Consider the following 21,682-nt stretch of genomic DNA (forward strand, 5'->3'; position numbering starts at 1 on the left):
TCAGTTTAAAACATATCTAAAAACAATTTAAAAAAATAAACCATAATAAAGCATCTTAAGAAAATTGTATTTTGTAGTTTTTCTAAGATAGGACTGTGTCTGTTCACACGTGCAGAACCTGATCAAAAATCCTTCAGAGAATAAGTTGTTGATATTAAAATGCCAAATGCCGTAAGTCCAGCTCTTTCAAAGAGAATTACTGTGAGATCTAATAAGCACAATAAAGTGCTGCTCATGAACAGAAACCTGAAGGCTCTTCTCAGCTTTTTTCCTGATTATTATATATTCCAGTAAAGCCCATTTCTAAGTTTTTGACAAGCTCTCTTGTTTGCAGGCTGTATTCTTTCAGATGAGCGGCAGACAATCCGCATAACAGGTTACACAGGTGGTTCAGTGATGCTGCCCTGCTCCTGCGCTCGTCCTCAGTCTACAGCCAAGACATTCACATGGCAGTTTAATGGCGGTGGTAAACAATGGATTCCAGTATTTGAGGATGAGAAGTACAGCGGCAGACGTGTGCTGTTTAATCAAAGTTCTCCACAAAATCTGTCTCTTCTCATTTCTGGTCTCAGAATGGAAGATCAAGGGTACTATAAGTGTAAGACTGAACAATATACATCCATTCATTTAATAGTGAAGGGTAAGTGATGCTTCTTCTAGAAATATGAATCGCTCTTGTTAGACATGATTGATAGCTCAGGAATAGACATTCAATTGTTCTTTTTTTTTTTTTTTACAAAAAAATATTATTTGAAAATGAAAAAAATAAACTAAGAAATTCAGAGAACCAGTGACAGACTTTAAATTGTACATTCATTGACCTTTGAGTTTCACTTGTGTTCTTACTACAATGTGGGTCATTCATGGCTTTTTTTCTTGTATAAATATTTTTTTAGGCTGTAATTTGGTTCAGAACACAGAGGCAACGATCGCGGTGACTGGATATGCAGGAGAGTCTGTGGTTCTGCCCTGCTCATGCTCTGAACTACTGGCTAAACCTGAACAGATACAATGGGTGTATTTTGTAGAAAACACTTTTAAGGAAATTTACCCAAATGAAAAGATTGAGAGGCACAAGAACAGAGTCAAACTGTTAAATCAAACATCTCCAGGAAATCTCTCTCTACACATATCAGCACTGACCGCAGAGGACGAAGGAGACTATTATTGTTCTGTCTCATCTCAAACAGTCTCCTACAGACTTCGTGTTGAAGGTAGTTTTGTTCTGTGTTGATGTTACTTTGATCATCATTACTATTGATTTTATGAAGAATCTACATATTTAGAGGAATGAGGTAAACTTGTAGGATGACATGCTGTTTGCATTGTTATATTATCACTGACAGTTACTCTCGGGACAGAGAAACCACACATCCATACATCCATCAGTTTATCAACACATCAACCTTCACACCAAACACAAGAACTTCCACCACCTCAACAACCACACCACACACCTCAATGTAAGTCATAGGCTTGGTTTGCTTTTCATTATACAATGATGATTACAATAATGTATTTTTCCCATGAACATGTCAACTACCCTGTATGTTTCTCCACAGATCTCTTCATTCTAGTGGCAGTGTTTCCCTTAGCACTGATTCTGCCATTTCTGGCATTATCTTCTAGATATGCAAAGGTACATAAACACACATTCTTACAGTATATTGTAAATGACACCTAATGGGCCCAAGCAAAATTCTGGTTTAAAAACGACTGGTTACTTGTTTTTTGATTCCGTTAAAAAATGTTTTATTAATTGTGTAAATAAATGTTAGCGAAAATATAAAAACAAGCATCTTCAAAATATGATATATTGATAGTCTTTATTGATAGACAGAAGCTGTTATAGAGATCGGAGGGCTGTTTCATAAAAGACGCTAAGGGTATGTTTACACAACACTGATGTACAGATGACAACGTTATCAAAACTATCACCATTTACACTGATCCGTGTAAATGACTAAAAAAACTGTGGTATACATGCCAGACAAGTAGTTGGCAACGTCACTTTGTAAAGAAAAACTATGCACCTGCGCATATGCATTCTTTTACAGAGCACTTGCGCCAAATGCGCATGCCTATCGCCTTATTTTTACAGTTTGCTGCACTTTGATATTCTTCTCGTTATTTCCCTATAGTGGCTAATAAATAGGAAGTCTTGCACATTCACATTGACAAATAAGGTGGATAGACTAAACACGTAATCTGCATATGGCCAAATGGCCAAAACGCACAAGTTTTCCATTTTTAGATAAAAATGTTGTAATGTAAAAGCCCCTAAGAAAAGTGGGGATTAAACACCAACTACTGACTTGAATGAACTTAACTTAAATAAGTTGGGGCTAAAGCGGTTTCATTAAAGGTAATTGAAGTTCATGCAATCCCGCTAATTTGACCCAGGTTAAGCTAGTCAAGATAATTGCGCATGCACACTTTTCTTAAGCAGCCCTAGAGGTCGATCATGGATCAAATCGATCCACCATAGGAAACAGCATATATTTTGTGCTGTTTTATGCATTTGAGACATGGTGTTTTCCTCAGTGCATAACTTACATTACACAGGTATATTCTACATCTGTAAATGTTAGACATTCATGCAAATATTTCCATTTCGCATGTACACCAAACAGATGGAACGCAATAGAACAGGAGCACAATAATTATGACTAAAATATACATTTTGCTAAAATATTTGTTGTTGGATATTAATTGTAAAGGGACTATTATAATGGGGTAAATCAAATGTAGGCTTACACCACAAACTGTAGTTTTAAGAGTTTAAGGCGAGAATGTAGTTGTTTAGACCTGAAATATGTAACTCCTATTTAATTATAGCACCTATTTTACAATTTTAAAAAAATAATAATAAAAGAAACAAACAAAAACATAGTGAAGAAGAAGTAGACCACACAAGAAGGGATTGGGATGATTTTTTATGAGACTTTAGAGGAGCTTGAGCGAGACTCTTTCACATGTGGTGTGTGAATGTAGTTCCAGTGTGGACAAAAACCAGGCATGTCATTTCTGCAGGCTGTTTCTTACTCTGTGAGGTAAACTCTTTTCACCCTTGTCAGTCTTTTCATAGCTTTTGCTGGCTCTGAGACACTCGCTTGGTATTTTTCCTGCTCTTTGTCTAGCAAAAAATCCCTCATCACTAAATGAAAGCTTAAAATGAAGGCCTGATTATTTCAGGGGCCTTGTCAAGTCCATTGTTTTTTAATTTCTGTGTTACTTTTGCTATTGTCACGGAGTCACATTCAGCACCATCGTCATCAGATCTCCACGCTCCACCCACTCGTTCACAATCCCCTGAGTTCTGATCACCTGCACCTCATCACCAGACATTTTTAAAGACACTCACTGTCCTCTTCTGTGCTAAGAAATAAGTCTCCTGACAGTTCTCTCTCAAGTGCTTCCATTGTTGTCAGCATTAAGTCTGAGAATGATTCAGTGGGCTATATAACACTTTTAATTGTCAAGAAATTACTTCTGTTTAAATGTTTCGGTTCAACATACTTACCTGTTGATCAAACATTACCTTAAACTTACACCAGAAAGATTTTTATTTAGTTCTAATTAGTAACTTTCAGGAGGGTGTACTCATTTTTGCCACACAACATTTTATCAAATTGATAAGAAAATCTTATTTTTCCTGAATAATTTTGACATTATATCTCTAAAGAACCCTAACATGTCCAAGTATTTGAGTAATTTCTGACTTTCAGAAGTTTCAGAGGGGGTGTACTCATTTATGCTGTGTATATACATATTTAGGCACTAATAAAAGACTCAAATAATTGTATGTGAGAGAGTCAGCTGTAATATCATTGCGTTCCTATTGGTCAGTGTTAGAGGAGCTCAGCTTAGCCTAGCTTAGCCTGACAGTTTAAAGGAACACTCCACTTTTTTTGAAAATAGGCTCATTTTCCAGCTCCCCTAGAGTTAAACAGTTGAGTTTTACCGTTTTCGAATCCATTCAGCCGATCTCCGGGTCTGGCTGTACCACTTTTAGCATAGCTTAGCATAGTTCATTGAATCTGATTAGACCGTTAGCATCTCGTTAAAAAATGACCAAAGAGTTTCGGTATTTTTCCTATTTAAAACTTGACTCTTCTGTAGTTACATCGTGTACTAAGACCGACGGAAAATGAAAAGTTGTGATTTTCTAGGCCGATATGGCTAGGAACTATACTGTCATTCCGGCGTAATAATCAAGGAACTTTGCTGCCGTACCATGGCTGCAGCAGGCGCAATGATATTACGCAGCGCCTGTGACCCCCTGCTTGCACAGGGAGCGTGCCTTGCAACCATGGAGACATTTGTGAGAGACGCTGCGTAGTATCATTGCGTCTGCTGCACCCATGGTACGGCAGCAAAGTTCCTTGATTATTACACCAGAATGACAGTATAGTTCCTAGTCATATCGGCCTAGAAAAAAGCAACTTTTAATTTTCCGTTGGTCTTAGTACACAATGTAACTACAGAAGAGTCAAGTTTTAAATAGGAAAAATATTGAAACTCTTTGGTCATTTTTGAGCGAGATGCTAACGGTCTAATCAGATTCAATGAACTATGCTAAGCTATGCTAAAAGTGGTACCGCCAGACCCGGAGATCGGCTGAATGGATTCGAAAACGGTAAAACTCAACTGTTTAACTCTAGGGGAGCTGGAAAATGAGCCTATTTTCAAAAAAAGTGGAGTGTTCCTTTAAGCCTTGTTGAGGCCTCGTTTACACTGTGCGCGTCTGCGGCGCGTTACGGCTGCGACGCGGCTACCGGAGCTGTTATGCGGGCGCTCTAGTCAATGCTCGTGTTTACACCAGCCGCGCCGCAGTGCGTTTTAGAAGCGTCCCAGAAGCGCCTCGACTATTTTTGACGGACGCCACGTCCAAGACGCGCAGCTCAAATACAAAATAAAGTCAAAATAATCACCCTGTGTAAACTCCTGCTCATATTTCACATCACTAGGAGGCCAGAAACTGACGACAAGAGATTCGAAGTAGAAAAACTTGAATTTTCTTTGTTCTTGTTGTCCATAACTGGACTTTTAAGTGTATTAACTTTGTCTGTAGGCTACAGCTAAATAAAGTATGGCATAGCAATAAACGCAATTAAACCAGACAAAATATAACCATTTAGCCATTAAAAACACGAAAAAAATCAATGAAAAAAACGTTAGACAGGCAAATCTCGTGGTCTCGCGAATCCAGCTGCTTCCCTTCTCAAATGCTTCTGGTGTGAGTTGACACCACTCAGAGGACGGAACAAAACCTTGCCAGAGCTGTAACGCACCGCAGACGTATGCAGTGTAAACGAGGCTTTAGCCTGCCCCGGACCAGGGTTGTGTTTCCCGAAAGCATCATTGGTGCACCATGGTCGTAAGTCCAATTTAACTCTATTGGTAATGACGGAATTTGCAACCATAGTTCGCTTTGGGAAATGCACCCCAGGTTAGTTTACCAGCATAAGTAACTGAGTTTGAACTAATTTAAGTTAGTTTTATGAAACAGAATTCACTGACAATAAGTCCGACTAACTAAAATAAGCCTGGCTTGTATTCTAATCTTGTTTTATGGAACAGCCCTCGGGATAAGCTGGTTTTATTCTTTTGTTTTTGAAAAAGCACCTCATTCTGAGTGGCAGAATTTAAGTTAATTTGAAGAATTAAGACGTTTTAAGTTAAATTCTGATGTTAGAATGTTTCAAAACTTCCTGGCTGAGAATATTTATGGAAGCTTGTTTCTGCCACAGAATAAACAATAAAACTGCAGTTTCAACTGGTTACATGCACTGCTGTCTATGCAAGTGTAAATTCTGGTATGAACACAATCTTTTCCTCTTTCTCCAGGATGAAGTGGCATGTTCTACTATAGTCTATGTTGAAACGGCATTCCCACCTGATCACACACAGAATGACGCAGTGGAGCTCACGGAGTGTAAATACCAATGCTGAATGCCCCATTTTAAACAGAATTCACATTCACAGCGTTTAGTCTAGTAATCGAGCTTATGTATTTTGCATGATACAGTACATGGGCAAATGGGGAGATGATCTTCTAATTAACATGTCTGTCTATTACAGTAATTTCTGTTAGAAAGCGTCTTAATCTCTTTTCCTGTATGGATGTTGATATGCTGGAACAGAGGAAGAACCTCACCAAACTATTGCCACAAAGTTGAAAGCATAGTAAAGTGAGACACTGTTCATTTGTCATCGCATACTAGTTTTATGATTGCCACAGTATTTTTTTCTTTCAGGTTGTTTTTTATTTTAGTCCTCATTTTATTAATTTAGTCCCCCATACTACTAATGAGCATTTTTGATTTATGTATTGAAACAGCCTTGTACAGTATATTTTGTGCAACATGTCTAAAACTGCTATAATGCCCTGCTTACTGACAACAACAAAAAAAAAAAAAAAAAACTGTCATGATCACTGTCATGTAATTTTTATAGAGAAATCCTGCTGTTAAAAAAAACTATTGGATGAAGGAAGGAAGAAATGAGAGTCAACAAGAATAGAGGAACAAGGAAAATATTTATGTTTCTGCCACTTTGTGTGTTTTCATCAAACCATGAAGTTGGTTTTGTTGTACATAAAAATTTGTTTCGCCAAGGAGCAGATGGACTCTTTACACCTCAATTTATTAATAAACATCGGTTAAATTGGGATTTGTTTTGTCAACTAGATGCTGGCAGTGTGCGAAGCTACATATGATGACAATAACATTTTCTTATTTTCTGAGTCAGTATCAAATATAGAAATAAATAAATACAAGAGAGAATATAAATACAAAATATAGGGCCATTAAGCCTTGTCTTGTGCTTGTCCGAGTAATGTTACTTGTCCGGAGAATTTTTATTTTATTTTTTATTTTGGGGTGTAAATAATATTTATTCTTCTTCAATATTCTCATCAGTGTTGTATTAGCTTTTACATATTTAAATCCGCATATTAATGATATTTACCACAAGGGCATTTTTTTCCTTTATAAAGGCCATTTTTCCTTAATCTTAAATGAATGCTTCATCTTTTATTTCAAATTCTTAAATTTGTTTAATAAATTAGAATCAATAAATTAATATCAAATTAAATCATTTACACTGAAAAACTACAAAAGCATTAAATAACGTTATTCTTTAAGTATATTTGAATATACATTACTAGTCAAATTTTGGAATGGTAAGATTTTTTAATGTTTTTGAAGTATGTGTCTTCTGCTCACCAAGGTTTCATTTATTTGATCCAAAATACAGTAAAAACAGTAATATTGTGAAATATTTTTACAATTTAAAATAACTGTTCTATTGGAATATGTTTTAAAATGCGATTTTAAAATGCAATTTATTTCTGCATTGGCAAATCTGTATTTTCAGCATCATTACTCCAATCTTCAGTGTCACATGATCCTTCAGAAATCATTCTAATATGCTGATTTGATGCTCAAGAAACATTTATTACTATTATCAATGTTGAAAGGGTCAAAGACGAATAGGGGGTTTCAAGCATCAAAAAAATAAAAGTGTAATACAGCTTTAAATTTAGTTTTTTTCCAGTACATTAGAATGTGTCCTGTTTAATTTTGTTTTTCTGAGCACAAAATAAAGACTATAATACATTTTTTTTTAGCATGATTTAAAGAAAACACCCACTAAAATGTCATTCAGTGTAACAATATAGTGGGTATGGAAAGTATTCAGAACCCCTTAAATTTTTCACTCTTATATTGCAGCCATTTGCTAAAATCATTTAAGTTCATTTTTTTTCCTCATTAATGTACACACAGCACCCCATATTGACAGAAAAACACAGAATTGTTGACATTTTTGCAGATTTATTAAAAAAGAAAAACTGAAATACCACATGGTCCTAAGTATTCAGACCCTTTGCTCAGTATTTAGTAGAAGCACCCTTTTGATCTAATACAGCCATGAGTCTTTTTGGGAAAGATGCAACAAGTTTTTCACACCTGGATTTGGGGATCCTCTGCCATTCCTCCTTGCAGATCCTCTCCAGTTCTGTCAGGTTGGATGGTAAACGTTGGTGGACAGCCATTGTTAGGTCTCTCCAGAGATGCTCAATTGGGTTTAAGTCAGGGCTCTGGCTGGGCCATTCAAGAACAGTCACGGAGTTGTTGTGAAGCCACTCCTTCGTTATTTTAGCTGTGTGCTTAGGGTCATTGTCTTGTTGGAAGGTAAACCTTCGGCCCAGTCTGAGGTCCAGGATATCCCTGTACTTGGCCGCATTCATCTTTCCCTCGATTGCAACCAGTCGTCCTGTCCCTGCAGCTGAAAAACACCCCCACAGCATGATGCTGCCACCACCATGCTTCACTGTTGGGACTGTATTGGACAGGTGATGAGCAGTGCCTGGTTTTCTCCACACATACCGCTTAGAATTAAGGCCAAAAAGTTCTATCTTGGTCTCATCAGACCAGAGAATCTTATTTCTCACCATCTTTAGCAAACTCCATGCGGGCTTTCATGTGTCTTGCACTGAGGAGAGGCTTCTGTCGGGCCACTCTGCCATAAAGCCCTGACTGGTGGAGGGCTGCAGTGATGGTTGACTTTCTACAACTTTCTCCCATCTCCCGACTGCATCTCTGGAGCTCAGCCACAGTGATCTGTGGGTTCTTCTTTACCTCTCTCACCAAGGCTCTTCTCCCCCGATAGCTCAGTTTGGCCGGACGGCCAGCTCTAGGAAGGGTTCTGGTCATCCCAAACGTCTTCCATTTAAGGATTATGGAGGCCACTGTGCTCTTAGGAACCTTAAGTGCAGCAGAAATTTTTTTGTAACCTTGGCCAGATCTGTGCCTTGCCACAATTCTGTCTCTGAGCTCTTCAGGCAGTTCCTTTGACCTCATGATTCTCATTTGCTCTGACATGCACTGTGAGCTGTAAGGTCTTATATAGACAGGAGTGTGGCTTTCCTAATCAAGTCCAATCAGTATAATCAAACACAGCTGGACTCAAATGAAGGTGTAGAACCATCTCAAGGATGATCAGAAGAAATGGACAGCACCTGAGTTAAATCTATGAGTGTCACAGCAAAGGGTCTGAATACTTAGGACCATGTGATATTTTCTTTTGTAATAAATCTGCAAAAATGTCAACAATTCTGTGTTTTTCTGTCAATATGGGGTGCTGTGTGTACATTAATGAGGGAAAAAAATGAACTTAAATGATTTTAGCAAATGGCTGCAATATAACAAAGAGTGAAAAATTTAAGGGGGTCTGAATACTTTCCGTACCCACTGTATATCAAAAAATCATGTTAGGCATATTTAAACAATAATGATGTGATGACATATTAAAAGACTCTATTTAGGCATCACAGTGCAGCAATCAAATACTTATTAATTGTAAATTTTAAATTTTTATACTTTGCCACTATCCTTCAAACCACTAGGTTTTACACATTTGCAACAAGAAGTTTTTGTAAGGAATTAAAAATTATTTAAAATATAACACAATTTAATATGATCACATATTCTTTTATATACTTTAATAAGTACAGGTCAAAATAAGTATATTGTTTAATTTTTACATAAATATTTCCATTACACTGAATGACCATGGTTTGTTACTCTGAATGATATTTTGCCAAAAAGGGAGATAATATTGTCATTGTCCCCATAATTGCAATGTTTTTAGTATTAGTCTGTTAGTTTTAATAATATTCTTACAATATAATATAATATAATTTGGAATATAATAACTTAATATTAAATGTAAGCAGAAGCAGATGTTGAAAAATAATAAGCATTTTCTTCTACTGTTCTGATGCTCCTGCCATGTTAGCTTAGCTTGTCACTTGGTTTTGCCAAAGGAAAAAAATTGTCACAATTGTCCCACTATCACGTGCAGGGGTGGCCTTTCTTCTCCTATGAATGGGTCATAGAACTACAAAAAGAGTTTTAAATTCATGATTTAATATTAATGATATTTTTATTTATGTAATATTTTAATTCTAGGTGTTTATTTATGTAAATGCTGCATGATGTGATGTTTTAATGGGAACCCCTGGTGTTAAGACTTGTATGGCTTAATATAATGTGAATGATGTCTCTTACTGAAATATGTAGTAGAAAACCCATGAAAGATTTACATTATTTAAAAAATCCATGACATATTTGGACCACCATTTTGTTTAGGTACACAGTACGTCCTATGTCAATGACATCAGATGGCTCTCACTGCTCTACTGACACTACCCTGTTGCTATTTTTACCACAACACAACTCAGAATATAATATACGATGCCACATTGTGCAGCTTTTGGTTGTAATTTTCAGTCGATGAACCACAAGAGAAGCGATGTAAGTCTTCACTAATTTACTAGCGATAAGAATTGGAAGTTGTGAAGAATGTGGACAAATAAAACTTCCCAAAGACCCGTGTCTTTGTTTTCTCCACTTAAAGGAACACTCCACTTTTTTTGAAAATAGGCTCATTTTAAATTGCTCATTTTCTGGCATTACCACTTTTAGCATAGCTTAGCATAGTTCATTGAATCTGATGAGACCAATAGCATCTCGCTCAAAAATGATCTAATCAGATTCAATGAACTATGCTAAGCTATGCTAAAAGTGGTACCGCCAGACCCAGAGATCGGCTGAATGGATTCGAAAACGGTAAAACTCAACTCTAGGGGAGTTGGAAAATGAGCCTATTTTCAAAAAAAGTGGAGTGTTCCTTTAAACTCTGATGATTTTGAAACTTTTAGTAGACCACAGCTGAAAAAGCTTAAAGTTGCCAATGGGGATATAAGTGTATGCTTTAACCAAATGCCGCACCTGTCGTGGAGTCTGACGAGGGCCGCCCATAACACATCTAGATTGAGACAGACTGCCTTAAAGCTTGTGTCTGCTGTGATGCACGAGATATCTGTGATCACATAAAACAGTATCATCTTCTCAGCATGTTTAACTGTGTGTAATGCATTCAGGTGAGACATCAGATGATTTTCACACGTCAGTCATACAACAGTATTTCAAATAGCCACAGAGTCATTGCACGTCTTCGATGTTTTCATCCTCACTAATTTTGCGCTCTGGCTCAAATTGAAAAGGCCGATCTGGTTTTAAAAAGAACCTCGCAGATATTAAGACCTGTATGTGTTACTAGATTACCGTTGCACCAAAACATACAGATGCAGAAGAAAAAGTATCAAAGGGATCAGGGCTAAAGTGGAGAGAACAAAGACACAGTTAGGAAGTTTTATTCGTCCACATTCTTCACAACTTCCTATTCTTTTCTCCTCTTAATGCTAGTAAAGCATTAAAGACTTACATCGCTTCTCTTGTTGCCCTTCAACTGGAAATTACAACCAAAAGCTGCACAATGTGGCATTGTATATTATATTCAGAGTTGTGCTGTGGTAAAAATAGCAATATGACATTGTCAGTAGCTCACCGAGAGCAACCATTTGACGTCATTGACGTGGAATGCACTGTGCACCGAAACAAAATGGTGTCCCCATAGTACAAATATGTATGGATTTCTAACATAAAAATCTTTCATGGGTTTTCTACTACATATTTCAATAAGAGACATCATTTATGTTATATTAAGCCATACAAGTTTTAACACCAAGTTCTCTTTAAGGAAGCAACTGTGTGTATTTGTGTGTGTGTGAAGCGTCTGTGGTTTCATGTGCAAAATGACATCTCACAAATGTAAGAATATATAAAGATGTGAGATTCGCAAGAGCTACTGATCTGCTTCACTCAGGCTTTTTACACAACAAACATTACAAAGATGAGCTCATAAAACAGAGTATAATAAATAAAATAAAAAACAGGGGCAAGTCAGAAGCATTTTCATGCGAACCTGGAGAAATAACTGTGGTCATCTGTGTGCCCTAGATGAGTGAGCATCTGTCTCCACTTCAAAACTTCTCTTCTTGTTTCTTCTGAAGGTTTGTGGCTTGTTTTAGATTTAGACATGAGGCCAACCACAACCTATAACTATAAATAAACAAGCCATGCAGTATATTAACAAAGCAGTCTAAACTTTTAAAACTAGATGTTTTTTTTATTTATGACTCATTTGATGATTTATTTAAAGAATATTTGACCCCACACCACCAATATAGTCCTGTTTGATTATTTGCTTAAATATTGCTTAAATTTGGGAAAATAAAATACAGAGATGTATCAGGAAACAGGAGGTTGGAGTTTCTGAAACGTAAGAGCTAACAGGAACTAAAAAAAGAAGAAGAAAAAAACAATACCCACTCAAAGTCGTGCAATTAGTGAGTGAGAACCAGCCATGAGGGACCATTTATATCTTTTCTTCTTTATGATTCAATTTAGTACTGGTAAGTTAAGACTTTTATTGATTTATCTTTTAATTTATGAGGAACTGGTGTGAGATCAGTGTGATGTAGTTTTCTAAGATAGGACTCAGGAGGGCAGCTTCTTCTTTTCTTAAATGTGAAATAAAAATTAATTAATAAAAATAAAACTGAATGTGATGAGATTTGAGCAACATTGTCTTTCTGTGTTTATTAAAAGTTGCTAAGGTTTGAATGAAGGCCCTCACAACATTTTCAAAATCATCTTAATTTACATTAACATAACTTACATTACATTAAACTACAAGTTTCAGATCAAAAATCCTTCAGAGAATAAGTTGTTGATATTAAAATGCCAAATGCCGTAAGTCCAGTTCCTTCAAAGAGAATTACAGTGAGATCTAATAAGCACAATAAAGTGCTGCTCATGAACAGAAACCTGAAGGCTCTTCTCAGCTTTTTTCCTGATTATTATACATTCCAGTAAAGCCCATTTGTAAGTTTTTGACAAGCTCTCTTGTTTGCAGGCTGTTTTCTTTCAAATGAGCGTCAGACAATAGAAATAACAGCTTACACAGGTGGTTCAGTGGTGCTGCCCTGCTCCTGCGCTCATCCTCAGTCTACAGCCAAGACATTCACATGGCAGTTTAAACACAGTAGAGAACGATGGATTCAAGTATTAGAGGATGAGAAGTACAGCGGCAGACGTGTGCTGTTTAATCAAAGTTCTCCACAAAATCTGTCTCTTCTCATTTCTGGTCTCAGAATGGAGAATCAAGGGGTTTATAAGTGTAAGACTGAACAATATACATCCATTCATTTAACAGTGAAGGGTAAGTGATGCTTCTTCTAGAAATATGAATCACTCTTGTTAGACATGATTGACAGCTCAGGAATAGACATTCAATTGTTCTTTGCAAAATTATTATTTCAGAATGAAAAAAAATAAACTAAGAAATTCAGAGAACCAGTGACAGACTTTAAATTGTACATTCATTGACCTTTGAGTTTCACTTGTGTTCTTACTACAATGTAGGTCATTAATGGCTTTTTTCTTCTATTAATACTTTTTTAGGCTGTGATTTGGTTCAGAACACAGAGGCAACGATCGCGGTGACTGGATATGCAGGAGGGTCTGTGGTTCTGCCCTGCTCATGCTCTGAACTACTGACTAAACCTGAACAGATACAATGGATGTATTTTGTAGAAAACACTTTTAAGGAAATTTACCCAAATGAAACGTCTGAGAAGCACAAGAACAGAGTCAAACTGTTAAATCAAACATCTCCAGGAAATCTCTCTCTACACATATCAGCACTGACCGCAGAGGACGAAGGAGACTATTATTGTTCTGTCTTGTCTCAAATAGTCTACTCCAGACTTCAAACAGTCTCCTACAGACTTCGTGTTGAAGGTAGTTTTGTTGTTGATGTTACTTTGATCGTCATTACTACTGATTTTATGAGGAATAAGGTAAACTTGTAGGGTGACATGCTGTTTGCATTGTTATATTATCATTGACAGTTACTCTCGGGACAGAGAAACCACACATCCATACATCCATCAGTTTATCAACACATCAACCTTCACACCAAACACAAGAACTTCCACCACCTCAACAACCACACCACACACCTCAATGTAAGTCATTTTCATTATACTACAATTACAATATTTTATCATTATCTTTCATCATTTTTAAAAGTTCCCTATGTAACTTTTTAAAAAATTACCAAAATTTAAATAATGGGTCAATACTAGGGATGCACGATACCATTTTTTAAGGACCGAGTACGAGTACCGATACTTTTTTTTCTAGTACTCGCCCTAGTACTCCGATGCCTATACATTTATTAATTTCTCTCTCTCTCTCTCTTTTTTGGTGATGTTGCAGTTTTCCAAGCACAACACAGTGAGACTAATGAATGTAGGACAGCTTCTTCATGAAAAAAGTAATAATTTTTATGTGCTTGTCACAAACTTAAAGAACAAAAATTTCACAGTGTCCAATAACCTTCAAATGGCATAATTACCAATATATATAATTGTTGTTATATAAAAAGAAATTTACAAACAATACAACAAATACTATAGAGATATAAATTAAATAAACTTGTTTTCCAGATACAGTAGGTTTATTTACCATGTATACATTTATTTAACATATTTTGTTTTATTAATATTAATGACAAATATAGGCTACAGTCCCTTTAAGAACGAATCCATGGATACTGACACATATCCTGTTTTCACTTTTCACCCAAATGTTTACGTCCTTAAGCCATAACCGACTGTACTTACGTGAGATTCTCCACACGATGGACATTTTGACAACTGTGTGCATTTGACCATTCAGGCGCGAGGAGAACTGATCTCGCACTGTCTGAGAGAACTGGGATTGAGAGAGAGAGAGAGAGAGAGAGAGAGAGAGAGAGAGAGAGAGAGAGAGAGAGAATTGAATTTAAAATGTTATTTATTACAAATTACCAAAACAGTTCACAAAATATAAATCATCTCATAGAAAAGTGAAAATTACAGGGAATGTGCAAAAAACAATTCATCTTCAAACACTGAGCACAATGCTCCTTTGCTGCACCATTTTAGTTTAAAAAACAAAAGATCATCCATAGATTTGTAAAAATTAAAATCAATCAACACTCTAGACTTTACAAGAGATGAAAACAAGACAGTAACATTTTGTCCGGGCTTCTGTTCAATCCTGTTTTTTTCTGCTTGAGTAAATAGTTAGCTAGCTAGACACGTAACACGTCTTTTCTGCACATATTTGATACCCAAAATAAAAGTTTCCATTGAAAATATTTCATTAAAACAGTCAAAAAGATTTCCTTCTGAACCAAATCACAGCCTAAAAAAATATTTATACAAGAAAAAAGCCATGAATGACCTACATTGTAGTAAGAACACAAGTGAAACTCCTTTTTTCGGGAGGAGTGTAAGGACAGCTCTAGGCCAGCCGCCCTTCAGCCAAGCTTTCACTGAGCACCATGAGCAAATCCTCCCCCAACACTGTCCAGAAAGACTTATAAAAGTCTACTGGGAGACCATCGATGCCAGGAGCCTTCCCAGCCTCCATGCCCTGAAGGGCCTTGTACAACTCGTCCAGGCTCAAAGCCTTACTGAGTTTCTCATTGGCTTCGACAGACACCTGTGTCAAGTTTCCAAAAAAGACATTTTCAATGTCAGGCTCTGCAACACATTCACATCTGTACAGCTTTTCATAGAAACAAACTGCTCTCTTTCTAACGTCAATAGGGTCAGCTAATAATATGCCGAACTCAGAACACAGCCTGTGAATAAGTCGTTTCTGACCATTCTTTAAAGAAAAATTTAGTTGGAGCATCCATTTGGTCAATATTTTGAAACCGGGACCGAACCAGAGATCCTTGCACCTTAACCCCTAAAAGATCACTAAGCTGAGTTTTTTTCATTGAGAGACCCTCCAAAACATTATTCTCCCCGGTCGAATCAGCTAACTCTTGAAGTTTGACTATTGATGTCTCAAATTTTCATTGATCTTGATAACTGTGCAGTGATGTTTCGAGTTTACTGTTGACAAAATTGTTCAATTTGCACCTTGCCAAAATCCCACCACTGCCTTAAAGTTTGGAAAGAGTTCTTTGTAGCTCTGAAAGTTTCCCAAAAATACTTAAAAGTTTCCTTAAAATTGTTATCATTAAGCAAAGAACTACTGAAATGCCAGTAAGCACTACTTGGTTTAATTGAATTTAAAATAAAAGAACAGCACACCATACTATGATCAGAAAAACTAACAGGGACAATAAAAGACTTGCTAAAAATACCACAATGGTGTTTAAAACCTGTAAAACCTATCCGACCTAGCCAAAGATATAACATTGTCACGAGTATGAGACCAAGTATATTGTCTTAGATTGCCATTAAAATGTCTCTATATGCCACACAGCTCATGTGTTTTAATGACTTGTATAAGTCTCTTATGTTAGGGTTCATGGGGTTCAATGTGATTCCGATCAAGGTTTTGCTCTGTACAATTAAAATCACCCCCCAGAAACAGAAACTCTTCACCATTACAATTCTGTAGGGTTGAATTGAGCGTACTTAAAAACAACATTCTTTCAACCCCTGAGGTAGGAACATAAATAAAAACCAAAACATGATTTTCAAAAAGAGCTTTAACCTTTAAAAGTCTGCCCTTTACAACCTCTTCAATATCATGAGAAACTGGCTTAAAGCTTTTCGAAAATAAGACGGCAACACCTCCACTAACAGCAGTATTGTGACTTAAAATAGAGATACCGTCCCATTCCCTTGACCAATCTGCAGCATTCTTTAAATCGCTGTGAGTTTCTTCAAGAAAAACAACATCTAGTTTTTTCTGCTTGAACAATTCATATAGCATAACTCTTTTTCTCACATCTCTAGCTCCATTCACATTCACTGAAGCAACACTAACCTCACCCATAAGAGATAAGAGAAAAAACAGTACAAGCAAGCCACTGAATAATATCAAATTAACTCTTTTCATTAAGCCCTTGTCTTTTCAATAAATTGTTTAATGTCAGGAAAATACTCATTTACTCATACCCCTCTTCTGTTTTTCGATGATTTAAGAAATAGTTTAATATCATCCACTTCATAACTACGACTCACACATTCACTCTGTGAAAGAGAGAAGCTGGAATCTGACTCACTGTCGCTCTCTGAGTCACCCTGGTCTTCACATTCAGCTATATCTGTTTTCTTTGCAAGTCTCGAATCGCAAGTATTATCACTCTTCTTTCATTTTAAAGGTACTTTAAACATTGTCTGTTCTGCATCCATGTAAATGCCATCATTCTCACATGCTTCAAAAGAACCCGCGGGCCTAGCATCATCTGTCATTTTAACTCGTCACTAATAAATGGAGGAACATTAGACAGCATTACCTTCTTAGATGGCATCGATAGAGGGAGAACAGGCGTAAATAAACCATCAATAGTAATCCCCTGTTCAACTAGCTCATTTGCTTTGTCAACAGTGTTTAGAAAAATGACAGTTGCATTATTCATTTTTGATGCTGACAAAATACATTTATAGCCCACAACTTCTCCTATTGCCATACAACAATCCTCTACACTCACCGCAGACGCCACCTTCACTGCATGACGCAGCGTGAGTGTACGGGAAAATTTGCGCACCTCCATGCAAACTCTGACCCATGCGTACGAACATTTTGGAGACAGAGCAGTTTGGCGACACCGATGGTGAGCTGAGGGACTGACGGCAGATGAAGAAAAACCACTTTAAATCCTCATTATGAGTCATAATCATAAATACAGTGCATGTTCACAATAACAGTTTAAATATATAAAAAAATGATTTAAACTCGCACGGAAACTCACGTTTTCATTTTGATATACACATTTACATTAATATTACACTTTCACTAATGGCGATAAGCACTGAAATTTCATTGCGCAGTCATTACAGAGAAGTTAATCAAACAGGAGGTGTTGATGTCATGTGAAGGATCAGATACAATTTGAGGAAAACGATAAGATTTGCACGTTTCCTTACTTCAGTGACGTGCCAAGACAGTTGTATTTACACTGCAATAAATAAGTAGACCTATAAACTTCCTAAAAGATATGTTCACCTTATCACCAAAACTGCATAAATTTGATTTAAATTGTTTAAAACAATTAAAATACTATTTGGCCAGTGGAAATGAATGAATCAACTCTATTTTAAAATCATTATCTTAAGTATTTTATACAATTTCGTTTTTATGCATATTTTGATATATTTATTCTAAAGCATAAGAATATTGGATGATTTTTAGCAATATAATGTGTATGGCACAAATGTTAACCATGGTGTCACGTGGGTGGGAATATGTATGGAAATGATATGCAGATGAGGTTAAGCATAGTAAAACTACGCCTCATAAGCTCCATATATGGTGATTTCGGGGAGGAGACAGGGTGGAGATGCACGTACGCACAATCTTCTACTGACTGGGATTTATAAAGGGATTTGTGCGCAGGTTCTGGCGTATGCATGGTTTTATAAATCTGATTTTTTTTGTGCGTACAGCAGAATCTAGCTTTTGTGCGTACGCACACTTTTAGGATGAAATCCACGCAAAGCTTTATAAATGAGGCCCCTGGTCTGTGTCATTCAGCGCAATTCCGCCTATCCCGCCTTCACTAATCGATAACGAATTGTGACTTTTGCAATGCAGTTTGCAATGTGTGGGTTGTCATCATTAATTTTGAAGTATTTCCACACCTCTGAGGCTGACATTGTTTCTGCTGCTGCCACCGGTGTCTCTGTGCACGAACAATTCTGTCAGTTACGTCACGTGAGGTATCGGTCTTTGGTATCGGGGGTACATGAGCTTGGTATCGGGCCCGATACCAATACTAGTATTGGTGCATCCCTAGTCAATACATCATCAACCCTTACAAAAAGTGTTTCTGTCTTACCGATTCACAATGGTAAGCCTATTACAAGTGTTTATATTTTAGAACTCTCTGGATGGATTTCACTTATTTCATCAAGTACAACATCTTTGTTCATCCTGGAACAACTGTCAGGGTTCTTTTCTGTCACTTTTTTTTTCTGCTTTAACCCTCTGGGGTCTGAGGATTTTTGTGGCCCTGGAGAAGTTTTTACATGCCCTGACATTTGTGCTTTTTTCAGTTGTTCATAAACATATTAATGGAAAAAATGTCATTACACTGTATTCAGCACAAACTTGGCTACCATAATATGTGAGGAACATGTATGAACATGTTTGTATTTTTGAAGGAATAACGTTTATGCGTGGTTATTGAAAAAACAAAAAACTTAAGTCACTGAAATAAGGCCACAAAACTAATATTATATATGTGACTTCTGGGTATTGAAGGTTGTAGGACTAGAGTTTTTGCTTCAAAACAATGTAAAAATTATCCTGCCTACTCGTTCATATAAAACAATATAGAGATTTACATTTTGTAAGACACTTTTTGTCAATAAACACAGTATGCATGGAGGCGTGAATCTTAATGAATAATGCTGTGATTCACACCTGAGAAGACAAAGACCTGCATAATGAGCCCTTTCAGTCAGGTAGACTATGTGAAAAAACCCTCTGTGAACATGCTGATAACAGGAATACGTAAATATAATGTCCACTCTTGACAAAAAAACATGATTTTTGTGATCTCATGCATGCACGTATTATTGCACATGTGAAGAAAATTTTGTGTAGGCCTATTATAGTTTAAATTACCAGTCAAAAGATTGGACGCATTACTATTATAATGTTTTTTAAAGAAGTCTCAAGTTTCTAACCAAATAATGGTTTTCTATTTTAATATACTTTATTAATGTGCAGTTGACAAACTATACATCATTAAAAAGATCTAAGACTCAAGCTTCACATTTTGACCTCTGTTTTACTCTTATAGTGACTGCAATTTGTTAATAGCCTATGTGTCAGGAGTTATGAATATGAAAAACGGAGTCGTTAGCTTTGACAAAACAACATCCATCAGGGCTTTTAGCTTAAAAGCATGAAAATTTGGAGAAATACTGATGGATTCTCATGTTTATGTCAATTTTCTATACAGAGGAGTAATATTTATTCAATACTTATTGTCATCACTATGAGCACTGGATACTGTTTCCAATTCATACTTGCAGCCGGAGGGCGCTCTGTGCACATTTAGTCCACAAATGTCTCTAATGAAGAACAGGCATACCATGTGACATTCCAGGAACTAACAGAGGCTTCCAGAGATCGCTAACCATGGCTATAACATGCAGATAAACAATTTTGAAGATAATAAATACACGATTGTGACGATATATACATGTATTGCCTCAGAATTTGCGTCTGAATAGCGCTTGCTCCATGGGCGTGGCCGCATTAGCGGTTAATGAGCTGACTCACGGACGTCTGACATGTCTCTCTTTTCATTCAGATTACATAAACAGAGAATTATTTAAAACCTGACATTTCAACGTTTCTTTAGACATAAGTCTAATTTTTGTGCGATTAGTATTCTCTAAGTTACAGTTCATTTTCTGAGGACTATCAGATTGGACTTCATTCAGAGGGAGACGAGAGATCATGCATCATGATAGTTTTCTTTATTTTGCAAAAAGCACAAAATTTTGTTTTTACTCTGAGTGTACACAAATAAAAGAAGATATTTCACAGATTTAAATGGTGTATAACTCTTAATTGTATGTGCAAAATTGACAGAGTATTTTGAGTCTCTTCATACTGATAAGAAAAAAGCAAGGTGGTATCGCCGGCACGACCAGCCGACCCCTGAGTGTTAAAGTTGGGCATTTTAACATGTGGGCCAATGAGACTCTGCTCTCTTTTGGAGCCTGTCCCTAGCGGACAGTCGATGAATCGCAGTTTAAGTCACTTCCATATTGGCTTCAAGAGAAACTGGGGGAGGTTGCCGCTTGGTCTAACCGGGCAAAATCAGGACATGCCATACACACGTCACTCGCCTGTGTGTCTCTTCATATCCATAAAAAAAGAAAAGTTGCTCCAGCTACTTTGACACATGTACCATGGTGTGGAAGTGGCATAGGTTAGTTATCACAACCAGCAATAAAGTTTGACATGGAGCATGCTAAATCTCTAACCTCGGAGGAATTAGAACAGAGGAGTCTATTGGCAAAAAGATACTGCGACAGAGCTCGTAATAGAATGAGAATCAACATGGACTTGGCTTTTCGGATTTGAAATGTTGTAAAAGTAATGAGGACATGCTGTTTTTTAATACTCAACAGGCGAGTAAGGTTAGGTATTTTATTGAACAGATAAATTGTAATATGTAGCTCTCTAACAGAGTTATCTATTGTAAAAGATCATATTAATTTGCAGTCACGCAGAGCCAAAATACAACAAAACAATGTTCTTACGCAAAATGCATGCAGTTTTGTTTCTAACCAGAAGTTAAATAGTGTTCATTTAATTGTGCGTGCAGCTTTTATTGTATCAAAGTGTGGAATATTTGTACTGAATTTGAAAACAAAAATGCATTTGTCATTAACAGATGTTTTCATTTTGTTGGGGGTGATTCTCTCAGTACTGTTACTGGCATTACTGGCATTTATCTACTGGAGATGCAGAGGTACGTGAACACAATCACACGTTCTTTACAGATATACTTGTAAATGACCAGCTGTGTACTCTTGAAACACTATAGAATAATAGGCACAAAACCAACGACTATTGAAACCCAACATTTAGATGAATTTCTCTGATGTTTAAAATTGACATTAAAACATTCTGGCTAAAATGTTTTATGTTGTAGGAGGCAGAAATGTGAAAAAGGTGACCAGGGATGAAGATGAACTAAATAGAGAACAAGACGTTATGGTCAGCAC

The 21,682-nt window shown here is 36.6% G+C and overlaps 2 protein-coding genes across 8 annotated transcripts in view; both read left to right on the forward strand.

Annotated features, from left to right (window-relative positions):
• Positions 1-384: 384 nt before the first annotated feature.
• The window catches only part of LOC127510861 (polymeric immunoglobulin receptor-like), a 75,380-nt gene continuing 54,082 nt past the window's right edge, over positions 385-21,682 (forward strand). The window contains exon 1 of the mRNA XM_051890969.1: positions 385-640. Within this exon, the coding sequence (XP_051746929.1) occupies positions 397-640 (244 nt within the window). The 5' untranslated portion in view covers positions 385-396. The remainder of the gene's footprint in view (positions 641-21,682) is intronic.
• Positions 941-21,682, forward strand: part of LOC127510859 (uncharacterized) — a 47,647-nt gene continuing 26,905 nt past the window's right edge. Inside the window, exons 1-6 of one of the 7 annotated variants that reach the window (XM_051890948.1) lie at positions 11,916-12,325; positions 12,829-13,134; positions 13,377-13,715; positions 13,826-13,942; positions 21,349-21,426; positions 21,610-21,674. In XM_051890948.1, the coding sequence (XP_051746908.1) occupies positions 12,277-12,325; positions 12,829-13,134; positions 13,377-13,715; positions 13,826-13,942; positions 21,349-21,426; positions 21,610-21,674 (954 nt within the window). In that variant the 5' untranslated portion in view covers positions 11,916-12,276. Of the gene's footprint in view, positions 1,215-1,346; positions 1,464-1,562; positions 1,640-5,850; positions 7,111-11,885; positions 12,326-12,828; positions 13,135-13,376; positions 13,716-13,825; positions 13,943-21,348; positions 21,427-21,609; positions 21,675-21,682 lie in introns of those variants that run through there. The other 6 variants (XR_007929768.1, XR_007929769.1, XM_051890949.1 and 3 more) reach the window with 6 other exon arrangements.

This window comes from Ctenopharyngodon idella, chromosome 4 (assembly GCF_019924925.1).
Source record: "Ctenopharyngodon idella isolate HZGC_01 chromosome 4, HZGC01, whole genome shotgun sequence".
NCBI classification, from domain to species: Eukaryota; Metazoa; Chordata; class Actinopteri; order Cypriniformes; family Xenocyprididae; genus Ctenopharyngodon; species Ctenopharyngodon idella.